Genomic DNA, 14,400 nt, shown 5'->3' with positions numbered 1-14,400 from the left:
CGTTAGCAGATGGAAGTCTTTGCTAGCATTACTAGAGCATTAATAGCTACCGTTAACGTTAACGGGCAAAGGCTGCTGCGTCCATGTTTTCCTGAGAAGACGCACTGGAACGCATTTAGATCGGTAGGTCAGTAATTCCAACTCAGAACTACCGACCTCCGACTTCCGATGGAATGCACCATAAACACACAGCTGTGATTGAAGGCCCTGTAACAGTTCATTTAAATATGATGCACTAAAGCGTGATGTTTAACTGAAAATCACAACTCAGAGCGATACTTATGCATTGTTAAGCTTGTGTTCAAGAGCTGTATTGCTTGGCAGAACAATAAAGTGTTATTATTGTTAATCAGCAAATAAAATATTTCTTGAACAATTGCATCTTTTTTTATCACAGTTGTGTTTTATGAATGAAATGCCACTCTGCCTGTCCCGCAAAGCCTCTCAGCTGTTCTAACACTGTAAAACAACTTCTCCTGGTTTATTGCTTTATTGTTTTATGATCACATTGATGATTCTTTCTTTGTATTTTTTATTTTTTTTTTATGTATTTTTGGCAACCCTGCAGTATTTGGCATTTTGCATAACCCCATATGGTCATGAATATAATGCTGTGAAAAGTACTCTTTGTTTTTTGTTTTTTTATATTATATTTATTATTATTTACATATGCATGTATTTGTTCTTTGCATAATTCAACAAGTACTCTTTGGTTAATAAAAGCAAAATTATATTTTCATTCACGACAGATTGCACCTTAAATATATTTTTTCTCTTCAACCTTGTAGCTATTACTCCAGAAATGTGCTGTTCGTCATCGTGGCTTTTATTTTGAAAGTCATAACCGGAAGTCTTATTCATTTTGACTGTAACTGGTTGGAACAAGCCTGCGATGACACATTTCCACACACACTCTTACACACACACACACACACACACACCCCGCCGCCGCTCCCTGGCTTGTTCCAGAGTCGCTGTCTGTTTTCTGGGATCAAACACGGAAACGAAACCGCCGATAAAAACCGATTTTTACGTCGCCGCGTCTCTGCCGCCGCGCCGCCCGGACTGTCGCCCGCCGCCCTGCCGCTACACGGACACGCGATTTACCCGTTTAACACATTTACATGACGGCTTGTTTTGCTGCGGAGGAGAGCTCGGCCACCGCTGCCTGTTAGAACAGAGCGAAGAAGAAGAAGAAGAAGAAGAAGAAGAAGAAGAGAGACTGAGATTTGTTTAAAGCGGTCCGGGCGACAGAACAGACACCGGACTTTATCTTCATCACCCCACTCGCCGCTGCCGGAGTCTTCCTCGGTCATGGCAGCGGGACGGAGCGGATCCGGTCTCTGTCTTCTGGTCCTGGCGTGTTTCGGTGTCCGCCGCGGCGTCTCCTTCAATCTGGACGTGGACAAGCCGTCCGTCTACTCCGGACCGGAGGGAAGCTACTTCGGCTTCTCGGTGGATTTCTTCAAGCCCAAAAACAACCAAAAGTAAGATTTCCTGGATTTATGATGATGATGATGATGGTGATGATGACGAAATGATGAATGGTTATTTATCTGACCCGCAGCTTTCAACACGTTGGACAACAAGGCTCCTTTTATGGTGTTCCACTGTGGCACCCGGCTCTCCCTTAAAGCAGCACCCAACACCTCATTTATTCTCTTTTTATTTGTTTATAATGTTAGACCGCCTAATCAAAAATCACTGTAATATAACTGCGTGCCTGCTGTGTTTAATAGTGAGATTATGGTGACTGTATGGTATGTTTATCTCCTATGGCATCACTATAATATCACTATAGGGATTTATAGTGTGTCTGTGGTAATCAATAGTGAGTTTATATTGATTTTATCAGACGTTATGGCGCTGTTTCACTTCTATGGTATCATCATAAAATTCCTATAGTTATATTTGATCTAAAATGATAGGATCAAAGCTCACCAAGCTCACCCACCAGCTCGTTTAATCTCATTTTATTCTGTTTATATGTTCTTATAGTGTTGGAACTGTAACCATAAATCACTCTAATAATCCTTATGGGAGTTAAAGTGTGTCGTTGGTACTCAGTGGTGAGTTTCTAGTGACTTTATCGCATAATATTAACATCAAGAAGGAATACAGACATTAAACTCCTCCTTAAAACATCAGATAATTCCTTAATTTCCCATTTTATTCCGCTGATTTGTTCTTATAATGTTAAGAAGCCCCCTAATGAAAAATCACTGTGTAATTCCCACACAATCCCCACAGTTTAATAACTCACATATGGCACTGACATAATGAACATCATCAGTGGATCAAACCGTGAGTTTAGTCTGAAGATGTTTTGTGCTGACTAGGCAGACTGCAGAAACCTGCAGCCGGTCTTTAGGTTCCAGGTTAAAACAGCCTGCTGCAGAGAGAGAATGGAGATCTTCCTCTTCCTCTTCCTCTTCCTCTTCCTCTTCCTCAGCAGGAAAACAGAGCAGATCCAAAGGAAAATCCAACAGACTACAGCAACTTTTCCTTCCATCACTCCCCGTTCTTCATCATAACCATGTCGTCCACTCCTCTTCCTAAAGATGATTTCTACTGTGAGGCCAGGAGTGCTGACATGTTAGATCAGTCGATAGACAGAAAATGAATCTACTATAGTTTTGATAATCGATCAATAGTTTCAGTCACTTATCAGTAAGAATACCAAACATTTTCTGGTTGCAGCTTCACAAACATTAAGATTTGCTGCTTTTCTCTGTTTCATATCATTGTTAAATAAATACTTTGTGTTTTTTGGACTGAGGAAAACATCTGAAGAATCACTTTAGACCCATCGGGAACTGTGACGGGCATTTGTCATTATTTTAGACATTTTATAGACTAAATTCTTAATGATTATAAAAATAACCTTTAGGCCACATCCACACTTAATACGTTTTCATTTGAAACACAGAAGTTTTTCTCTGTTTCCTCCGAGCGTCCACACTGCTCCGGAGATTATTTCTGAAACGCTCGTGAGGACGGAGATCGTTTTGGTTTTAAGGCGCCGTTTTGAAACGTAGAAAAAATATTAGTGTGGATGTGGCCCAGCTGCAGCTCTGAAGACCAGTATTTCCTAACCTCAGTGACCCGCACCTGATCCTCAGTCAGTCTCACACCAGGCACTTGGCTCATTCCCTCCATTGTCTGAGCAAAGTTTAAATGTCGCCACAAATTTTCTGAAATCACAATTAGCTTTCCTCTAATGTGATGTTTCAGTCAGGTTGGTCCTTTAGTTGGTTGGTTTATCCAGGTGAGAACAATGACCCTTGAGCTTTTGAATACTTTCACTATTTTACCCACAAACTAGATGATGTAGAGAAACTGAGGCTGCGTTCAACACCCAGCATGTTCTGATCGGTTTATCTGAACTCTGCAGTGTTTCCTGCTTCAGTTCAGTCGGTTTGTCCAGGTGAACGATGACCTTTGACCTCTGGTGGCACCAAGTAACGACACCGAGAGTCTCGGTCCTCTAACAAGAGAACTGCGGTGCGGCTCGTTAATCCAACCGACTACAGCAAACCACCCCGAAACACAAGGGATTATGGGTAGAAGGAGACGGAAAGCCTAGCAGAGCAAAATGAAGTCTGGACTGATGCTCATATTCAGCTGTTTCTTCATGTGTTCTGAACTGGTCTGAACACCACAGAAGAAGAGACAGACATGTCCATCATGTTAGATAAAGCTACAGGAAGTTTAGTCTCTAACCTGCAGGATGACAGGTTCAAACTGTCCAATAAACAAGCTGCTTGTGAGTCATGTGACTTTTGTTTACAAGTCCTGGTTGGCTTGTGATTGGTCAGTTTGAACCTAAAAGAACCAAATGTAAAAATGCAACAAAGTCAACTTTTTCTTCTCCTCCCCTCCTTTCCCCCTCGTTCCTCTCCTCTCCTCTCCTCTCCTCTCCTCTCCTCTCCTCCTCTCTCCTCCTCTCCTCTCCTCCTCTCTCCTCTCCTTTCCTCTCCTTCATCTCCTCTCTTCTCCTCTCCTCTCCTCTCCTCTCCTCTCCTTTCCTCCTCTCTCCTCCTCTCCTCTCCTCTCCTCCTCTCTCCTCCTCTCCTCTCCTCTCCTCCTCTCTCCTCTCTCCTCTCCTCTCCTCTCTCCTCTCCTCTCCTCTCCTCTCCTCTCCTCCTCTCCTTCCTCTCCTCTCCTCTCCTCCTCTCCTTCCTCTCCTCTCCTCTCCTCTCCTCTCCTCTCCTCTCCTTCCTCTCCTCTCCTCTCCTCCTCTCCTTTCCTCCTCTCTCCTCCTCTCCTCTCCTCTCCTCCTCTCTCCTCCTCTCCTCTCCTCTCCTCCTCTCTCCTCTCTCCTCTCCTCTCCTCTCTCCTCTCTCCTCTCCTCTCCTCCTCTCTCCTCCTCTCCTCTCCTCTCCTCCTCTCTCCTCTCCTCCTCTCTCCTCTCCTCTCCTCTCCTCTCCTCTCCTCTCTTCCTCTCCTCTCCTCTCCTCTCCTCTCCTCTCCTCTCCTCTCCTCTCCTCTCTCCTCTCCTCCTCAGGTCAGATGTGTTGATCGGAGCTCCTCGGGCTAACTCCTCCTCGGGCCTGTCCAGCAGCAGTGTGGTGGAGAGGGGGGCGGTGTTCTCCTGCCCCTGGAAGAACTCTGCCGCCTGCCAGCAGCTGCTGTTCGATGACACCGGTAGGGCCGCGAACCGCCCGTTTAGCACCTTTAACAGCCGCTCTGTTTATATGAATACACACAAAAACCAGCTGTCCGCCAAGTGAAGCTGTTTGACATGAGTGAAGCAGTTAACAAGCAGTTTCTTTTAATATATGAGAAAGAAATGACGATATCCCAATAGAAGGCTTTCAGGTGATGTCACCCCCCTCTGGCGGCCATCTTGGAGGTCCTCAGCTCTGTGAACAGCTGACTGTGTTGAACAGAACTGAACAGACGGTTAATTTCTGTCTGTTTCTGACTGAACTGATCATTTCATCACTGATCCATCTGATTGATTTAGTGTTTAGATAATGTCAGCTTGTTAGCTAGCTAACCATAGCATCTGGTCAGCTAACCATCACTGTCTTGTTGTTAACACATCTGATTAGCACACTAGCTAACGTAGCTAGCAGCAGCTAGCGTTAGCATGTTCACATTAACATCAGTGTGTTTGCTAAATTGGTAACACTTTACAATAAGGGTCACTAAGTTAAGGGTTAGTTAATGCTTAATAAGCATTAACTAACCCTTAACTAACAGTTAACTAATGTGTCTGGTAATCATTTACTAATGGTGTTCATGTTAACTAAGGTATTAATTTATACATTATTTAATAGTCATCTTTATAAACTATTAAATAATGTATAAATTAATACCATAGTTAACATGAACACCATTAGTAAATTACACATTAGTTAGGCTAACTGTTAATTATAAGCATTAACTAACCCTTAACCTAGTGACCCTTATTGTAAAGTGTTACCGTTAAATTAGCTTGCTGGCTAGTTAGCTAGCTAACAAAAATAGGGAAATACACAATAAAGGAAATAACAACTGGCAACTACTTTCAAAAGAAACACGTTTGGTGATGATTTGAAAAGTAAAATATTTTGACACAAAATTATAAAGTGGGAAAAATCCAAAACATTACATTAAAGCAAGCCTATAAAAGTGTATTTTAAGAAGAAATTCAAAATGCTAATACTGGATTAGCTAGCCTAAACTCCTCAGACAGGATGTTCCCACAGTCTGCAGTGCGGTGCAAATGTTTTATATCGTTGCAGTGAAACAGCTCACAGCAGTGTGTGTTGACAGGATAGTTTATTTTTTATTTATTTATCCTTTATTTAACCATGAAGGTCCCATTGAGATATAATATCTCTTCTGCCAGGGAGTCCTGGTCAAGATGGGCAGCAAAAGGTTTCATATAAAAATACATAAACGGGGACAGGTTACACCACCAAAAATACCAAAACACAACAAACAAGCACAAAACATACAGGGATCAGGGGCTGAAAAGAATCATGGAAAATAATGGCCCATGTTAAAAGCAAGGACATTGTTCTGTAAAAACTGATTTTAAAATATTTTTAAACTTGTCAATAGAGGGTAAAGCAGTAAGGCTTCAGCCAGGCCCTCTGCTGTTACCTCATGTCAGGACCCATTCTGGAATGTGTGGTTCAGGAGGTGTGTGAACACGCTGATCAACTCAAAGTGTGTGTGTGTGTGTGTGTGTGTGTGTGTGTGTGTGTGTATGGGAGCACTCCTATTCCTTGTCTTTTGTTTCTCCCTAATGCAAAGAGCAAACTGTCTAGCAGTGATAACAGCTGAGTTTTGTTGTTTATTGTGTCGAGCTGACAGAGAGGAACACGGGACAGAGAGGAGGGTTTTGTCTTTATATTATATATATTGATGTATTTCATTTGTAATATTTTTCTTTGCCAAGACTTTGTGTGCAAAAGTGTCTGTGTTTGTCCTTGTCTAAAATGGCTTACTGGCATTGTTGGCATTCCTCAATGAAATTTATGTTCAAAGTCGGAAGTTGGAAATTCCCAGCTGTAAAATAATTACAACTTCGGTGCGTTCCAGTGGTCCAAATGAGAAAGAACCAGGGGAAAGACATGGGAGCTGTAGAATACTCTTCCTAATGCAGCAGCTAATGTTCTGCCAATGGTAAATGGCAATGTTGTCTGGCTTGTTAACATGGAGCGTTAGCAACTGTAAGTGCAACTTTGCACACAATATGTTTAACCGTTGCCTTTAATAGCAAAGGAAATCAACTGTAATAGATTATGGATGTATGACGAATTGAATTTGAGCAAATTAACAGTAGATCAAGGGTTCTTACAAAGCATTACCTACTGTAAATTATATTCATCTTGCCTTTTTTTTAACAAAGAGACTTGACTACAGACTTAATGTTATAATGCTGAACAAAGGCTTGGGTTTGGTTTGGTTTGGTTTGGTTTGGTTTGGTTTGGTTTGGTTTGGTTTGGTTTGGTTTGGGTCGGGACAGAGACATGGGAGTGCTTTCTGCGTTGAGGAGAGGTGTGAGGAAAATAAGGAGAGAAGAAGAAGAAGAGCTCCGGCTGCTCTCTTTTTTTTTCTCCTTTCTTAGAAACACTTCCTTCTTTGGGCAAAACGCTCCCATTCATTACACTGACACTCAAACCCAGTTCACCTGGGCTTTGCTTACAGTATGTTGTTCCCCTCCAGCAGATGGACCCCCCCCCCCCCCCACTGCCCTTGAGCAAGGCACTCCACCCCCCAGCTGGTCCAGTGGAGCTGCTTAGAAGCCGACAGATTGCGTCTTACTGCACAGCTTCCTTATCACCATGACTACTTTGTAAAAAAACCAAAACATAAAACGTCTCCCAACTTCCCTCATGTCAAGGACACATGAATCAAACAGCAGCTGATGATGATGATGATGATGATGATGATGATACTTTATTGTCGGATCCAGTCTGAAATGTTTCTTGCATCACAGCTGCTCCATTTGCAACATCACAGAAAAGACAAAAATGAAGACGGGACACAAAGATTCATACATTCAACATATCATTAAGAATCACAAAAGACAATATTCAAGGCCCTTCAACGTACATTTGGTCTGGGATTAAGCTCCATATTTAGTTTTAGTATTGCCTGGTGTACAGAAGAGTGCTTCAGTCTAACCTGTTAAATCGTGGAACCCCATATCTCCCATTTGATGGGAACAATTTGTCTTCAGTGTTCAGGCCGAGGTCGGGGGTCAGAGACGATGTTGTTGTTCCAGCCTTAACATGTTATTATAACAGGCTGATTCATAGAGTTTCTCAAGGGATTGGCCTACGATCTTCGAGCAGATTTTTATTTGGTGGAGCAGTTTTTGACTTTAAAGTAGTGGACAAACACTTGTGCCGTGTGTTATTACAATACTGTGGAACACTCATAATCACAGAAGTAAAAAAACAAAAGGAGAATTTGTCTTCTCGCCCCAGAAGACCAAAGGCGGCGGAGAAACCAAATTCTTGGCTCTGGACACAGCTCCTGCTCTCCTCTCCCCACGCCTCTGCTCCGATACAGAGAAACGGCTTCCTGGTGTTTTATCAGTAACGTGTGTGTGTGTGTGTGTGTGTGTGTGTGTGTGTGTGTGTGTGTGTGTGTCCTCACAGCATCCTCACAGCAGCTCAGTCTGCCTGCTTCCTCTCAGCACAGACAGACAGTTTGAGGGATCGGTCACTTTTACTCATGTAGTTCCAGGGGGTTCCCCACATTTTTAGATCCTTTTTTCCCGGTGATGCATTTTTACAGAATTAATAAACAAACCTTAAATATGTTTATGAAAGCATGACTTAAAATAACATAAATAAACATTTTTATTACAGGACCAATGCTCAATTGAAAAATAAACTGATAAATGTTTTTTAATTGTGAATGTTTAATGTACTTTCTTCAGTCAGTGCAGAAGAAATAAGTCTAAAACAAAAAATATTACCTGACCTTGGTATTATAAGGTTCTATCTGACCTTTTTGTCAAAACTGAGTTAGTCGCATGAACCTGTTCTATGAGCGCCTGTTGACATATGTGTGGTGTTATTTTTTGAAAATAATTAGTTTTGAGTCTGTAATTTCTAAAACAAAAGGACCCATCTCCATTTAACTTAATGGATGATGAAAACTTTGAAGCTCAATATCTCAGAACTATCCTGAAGGCAGATAGAACCTTATCATTCTAAGCTCACGATTATTACAAATAGTAATAAATATAATACCAAATGCATGTTGTAGTCTTCTCAGGGCGAGACTGGATCTCTCTCCTGAGTACTACTGCACACACAGAACTGAGATCCAATAATTATTTCACACACGGTTCAGTTATTAAGGAGAGATAATAACTGCATTCTGTAACCAAACTCACTACCTGAAAAATTCAGAAAGTGTAAGAAAAAGATATTCGGTGGGTGGACAGACAGTGAGACAGAAACGTGGACAGGGAGAGAGCGAGAGAGAGAGAGAGAGGCTGGGTGAGAGAGATAAAGAGTGATGTGTAAATAGTGAGAGGCAGGGGTGTGTGTGTGTGTGTGTGTGAGTGTGTGTGTGTGTGAGACAGTAGTGTTTAGTTGTGTTGTATTGAGCCCGGTTGGTATTCTGTGGCAGACCGCTGCCAAACTTAGCCTTGGAGTCTGGGAACTAGTACACACACATACAATACACACACACACACACACACACACACACACACACACACCGCAGACTTACACAATAATCCCCTCCCCTACACACACACACACACACACACACACAGTGAAGATGACATAAAATACCACTGAAATGACTCGGCAAACATGCACACAAACAAGACTTCAGACACACACACGAAATTGAACATAGCCTCCGCCCTTGCTAATGCACACACACACACACACATACACACACACGCACACACACACACACACACACACACACACACACACACACTTGACAAAGCCCCGAGTCAGCAGTTATCTGCCCTGCTGAAGTGCCTTTGAGCAAAACACTGAAGTGGAAACCCTTCCAGCTCAGTGAACACGCAGAGAGAGAGAGAGAGAGAGAGAGAGAGAGAGACCGGCCTGTGTGTCGGTGTTACTCCCCCTGGCTACAATACTGCTGGGTCCTGCCTGATGGACTGGCCTAGTTATGTTACTGTGTGTGTGTGTGTGTGTGTGTGTGTGTGTGTGGTGACTGTTCTCCTGCCACAATAGAAGTCTTTGTTGTTGATTTGACCTAAAGCCTGGTCAGAACGTTGCTGCACCAGAGAACAGAGAATTAACTGGAATTACTGTGTGTGTGTGTGTGTGTGTGTGTGTGTGTGTCATATGCCTCTGACTGGAGTGTAGTTGTGTGTCTGACCCTATTGTGGGCTATTGTGGGGGTTTTTATGTTGTGACTCGTCATCCTTCTCAGGAATATTTCATGGTTGAGTTTCTGCTTTATTGTGCAGAATACAGCAGGAAGAGACTGGGAAGGAGAAGTGAAGAAGAGAGGCGGGACAGCCAGGCGGGTTTTACAGCCTGAACTGTCTGTCCTGTTAAATGCAGTGTGTGTGTGTGTGTGTGTGTGTGTGTGTGTGTGTGTGTGTGTGTGTGTGTGTGTACGGCTGTTTATTTGACTGACTGGCTGAACATATGAAGGATGTTGTGTATGAGTGAGAATGAGCTGGAGAGATAAGAAGCTATCAAGTGTCAAGGAAAGTTACTGACTGACTGACTGACTCTACATTCAGATGGCTTCAGGTAGAGTAAAGGGGTCTGGTGCTGGTTTGGTCTGAAGGTTTCCCACTGTGGGTTCCCAACTATTAAAATGACTAAGATGAATTTATTTGTTTATTTATGTAACCTTTATTTTTACCAGAAAGTCCCAATTTCATTTCTGTTTTCCAAAGGAAGAGCTGGCCAAGAGGCAGCTGGACGTTTCTGTTTAAGACGGACACACACACACACACACACACACACACTGTGCCCTAAACCCCCACCAGGTATCCCATCATGCCCTAAACCCCCACCAGGTATCCCATCATGCCCTAAACCCCCACCAGGTATCCCATCATGCCCTAAACCCCCACCAGGTATCCCATCATGCCCTAGTCATCACCAACCATGGAGTAGTGCTGCTGTTGTCGGGTTTGTTGGTTTCGTCTCTCAGCGCGTCACCGTGGATGTGAACTCCTCCCCTGTGTTACGGTGTAAAGTCTAACCACAGACAGACAGAGAGGTCTGTTGCCACGGTAACCACTCTCTTAAGCCGGTAACTAGCTGGCAGGAAGCACTTGGCGTGGCGGTTTGCTGGTTCACCACCAAAATTACAGATCAGGGATGAAATGGACGAAGATTTATTGCCAAGCTGCAGGGAAGGAAACAAACCTTTTGGTCCTTGGGCCTTTCTTCACAGACTCGCTCATATCAGATATCAGAGATCTCTCTCTCCCCCTCTCTCTCTCCTTCTTTCTCTCTCTCTCTCTCCCTCCCTCTCTATCTCTTTAAATAATGACATATAGGCCTAAATAAATTAAGTAGCCTATAAATAAACAAACCTAAACATGTGGTACTTCAATAACGGACGCAATTTTCAAAAGGCAAGTGATAATTCAAAACCAGATAGATCTTCATCCTACACTGTGTTGCCTTTAAAGGAGCCACAGCCAAGTTTTACCAGCAGACCGGTGTGGCTGTCCCACCATGACGCAGAATCCCCCCTGCTGTGGTGTATTGGGTGAATATTTAATCTTCTTCTATGCTCCGTTTGTCTGTTTGTCCCTCCAACTTTATAATTGACTTGTAAAAGAGCAGCAGAGCGGGTCAGGGCGGGACGGGGCGGGACGGGACGGGACGGGACGGGACGGGACGGGACGGGACGGGACGGGACGGGACGGGACGGGACGGGACGGGGCGGGGCGGGGCGGGACGGGACGGGACGGGACGGGACGGGACGGGGCGGGGCGGGGCGGGACGGGACGGGACGGGACGGGACGGGACGGGACGGGACGGGGCGGGACAGGATGAGGACATCATGTTCCAAGATGATGAGTTGTGTAGGCGCAGAGGGCCGCTCCTATACTGGAGTACGATAAAAGAATATTTCTAGTTTTATTATTATCTTTACATAGTTTTATCTCTTCCTTTCTTCCTTCCTTCCTTCCTTCCTTCCTTCCTTCCTTCCTGCCTTGCCTTGCCCTGAAACTGAGTATACGGCTATTTAGGGTTCGACTGATTCAGGTTTTTGAAGACCGATACTGATATTTTTGGACTAAAGTTGCCGATAGCGAATATTTTATGCAGATATTCAATATCTTTAAATCTGAGATTTTTCATACCAGAAAAAAAAAAAAACAATACAAGTATTCAGTGTTTTCCCCCAGAGTTTTCTTCTCATCAGGGTGGAAAAGCCTCTGAAACATTAAAACTCTCCACTGAAACTTTTCTCAATTCTTTTAGTGTCAGCAGCTCTTTAAGACAGAGAGACCTGCCACACCGATCCGATGGGAGGGGAACTCTGGTATGCATTAGGCCATTAAATTAATTCATTTGCCAAAAAAAACAAAAACGTTGTCGAATAATTAAATGAATAAATAAAATGTGCAAAGAACATAAAATTCATGTTTTACATTGTTTTTTCTGTGGCTGTGGTCAGGGAGGAACCTTGGCTCATGGCTGATCTTTAATAAAAGACAAACATTAGCTCACAGTATCGGCCTAACCCTACTGCTGTGTAGTTTATACTGCATTTAGAGTATACTGTTCCATGTCTGTCTGTCTGTGTCTCTTTAAAAAGATACGGAAACGGCTTTATAAAGAAAAGCAGTCCAGAGTGGAGCAGGCTGTGTGGTTCACTGGGAAGCCAACACTAATATATCTGAAAGCAAAACTAATATTTACCAAATAACGTGACCTCACCAGCACAGGATGTTTTGAAATTGAATGCCAGTAAAATACCAGACGCTCTGATTGGTCAGGAGGGATGGAAGAGCTTGATATACCACACCGGGAAATATAACAAATATAAATATCGCCGAGAAATATATTGAGGAATTACATGATTATTAATTGTGGAAACGATAAAATCACAATACATGATTATCTATGATTAATAGTGCAGCCCGTCAATCATCCAAGAACTAGTTTTGCTATCATTTGCTCTCAAATTAATTTCCACTCCTCCTTTTCTGTCTTAGTCTTACTGATTCATGGCTGCTGCCTTTCTTCTTCTTCTTCTTCTTTTACCGTCACACACGTGATCGCTGAACTCCTATGAAGCCTGCTGTGTAAACAAAGGCTTGGTGGGTTGGGATGTTGAGTTGAGTTGAGTTGAGTTGGTGACAGTGTGTGTGTGTTTGATCCTGAGCCTCACTCTTACAACACACACATCTGAGTCCAGGCTTGTCTGCAGGAGAACAGTGTGAGCTGGAGAAGCAGCCAGGGAGAGAGATACTGTCTTACTTTACTACTTTACTGCTCATACTTTATTTCCTACTTTATTTATTCAATTCAGTATTTCATAGTAATCCGTTCTCACTGATTTCGATCAGGATTCCTCCACAGGTCCTTTCTGTCTTTTTTTTCTTCTGTTTTCTCCTGTCTGGGGGTGAAATACAGGTCTATATCTGGTGCACTGGGCAGGGGAAGTACAACTGCAAATTCCAATTTACACAATGTAGTTATCTTAAGTTTTCCTGAAAATTCACTGAAAATTAAAGTCCAGTATAACTAAATCAACAGACTTTCTTTCAAAAGTAAAGTAAATAGCCTACTACTGGCTCTTTGTTATTTTAACATAAAACATAAAAAATGCATTGTAGGCTATGTAGGCAAACAGCAACATAAATTACAACATAAAATGCAAACTTCAGTGACTTTACTCTAATAAAATGCAGTTTAAATCATGCAGGCCTGCCTACTGAAATCCCTCTTTGCCTCGGCCCGCCCAAGGTTTCTTCCATGTTTTTCCCTCCTAAGGTTTTTCTTGGGAGTTTTTCCTTGTGTGCGTTAGGGTCTCAGGTAGGGCTGGGCAATATATCGATATCATATCGATATCGTGATATGAGACTAGATATCGTCTTAGATTTTGGATATCGTAATATCGTGATATGACATAAGTGTCTTTTCCTGGTTTTAAAGGCTGCATTACAGTAAAGTGATTTTACCAGACTGTTCTAGCTGAATCTGCTCTATTTGCCTTTACCCACTTAGTCATTATATCCACATTACTGATGATTATTTATCAAAAATCTCATTGTGTAAATATTTTGTGAAAGCACCAATAGTCATCCCTACGATATTGTCGCAATATCGATATCGAGGTATTTGGTCAGAAATATTGTGATATTTGATTTTGTCCATATCGCCCAGCCCTAGTCTCAGGCTGGAGTTGCCGGGCAGGTTAGGCTGTGTAGAATAGGTAGTAGTAGGTTTGTCTTGCTAAAATCTGCTCTTGTCTGTCTTGTGCTTCTCGCTATGCTTATCCTACATCAGTTTGTTCACCGCTGACTTTTGATCAGTTAGATCTAGTTAGGCTCACTCTCTGTAAAGTCATCTGACACATTGCTTGTGATAAAGGGGCTATAGAAACAAACTTCAACTTCAACTTGAAAATCTAAAAATGTGTTCAAAAAAGAATTTGGGTAGAGTGTTTGTCCTAACAAAAGAATATGGGGGAAAAATGAAATATCTTTTCTCATTCCTGATACACACACAGTATGCTGTGATTTTACATGGTGAGATGTTGGATTCAGTGGAACATAATCTTCACGGCGTTACATGCAGAGAAAGAGGCCGTGCAAAATGCAGCTGCAGCCAAACTTTATCAGTATTATTGGGCTTATAGGTATAGAGTTAATTTCACACCCTGGATATATATATATATATATATATATATATATATATATATATATATAATACAAGGTCCCTATGGGTCCTTGTAATCCTTGAAAGTTTG

At 42.5% G+C, this 14,400-nt stretch overlaps 1 protein-coding gene across 1 annotated transcript; it reads left to right on the top strand.

Annotated features, from left to right (window-relative positions):
* Positions 1–967: 967 nt before the first annotated feature.
* On the top strand, positions 968–4,647 carry LOC139658082 (integrin alpha-8-like; the record flags this gene model as incomplete). The annotated part of the gene is made up of 2 exons (XM_071536113.1): positions 968–1,487; positions 4,508–4,647. Coding segments are annotated over exons 1-2 (313 nt in total), but the record flags the coding sequence as incomplete, so codon positions are not given.
* Positions 4,648–14,400: the final 9,753 nt, after the last annotated feature.

The sequence above is a fragment of the Centroberyx affinis genome, unplaced genomic scaffold, assembly GCF_046629955.1.
Source record: "Centroberyx affinis isolate AG114_WGS23_722 - 3 ecotype Tasmania unplaced genomic scaffold, CSIRO-AGI_Caff_v1 ptg002828l_1, whole genome shotgun sequence".
Classification (NCBI taxonomy): Eukaryota; Metazoa; Chordata; class Actinopteri; order Beryciformes; family Berycidae; genus Centroberyx; species Centroberyx affinis.
The sequence above is the reverse complement of the archived record's forward strand: the minus strand, read 5'-3'. Positions and strand labels throughout refer to the sequence as shown.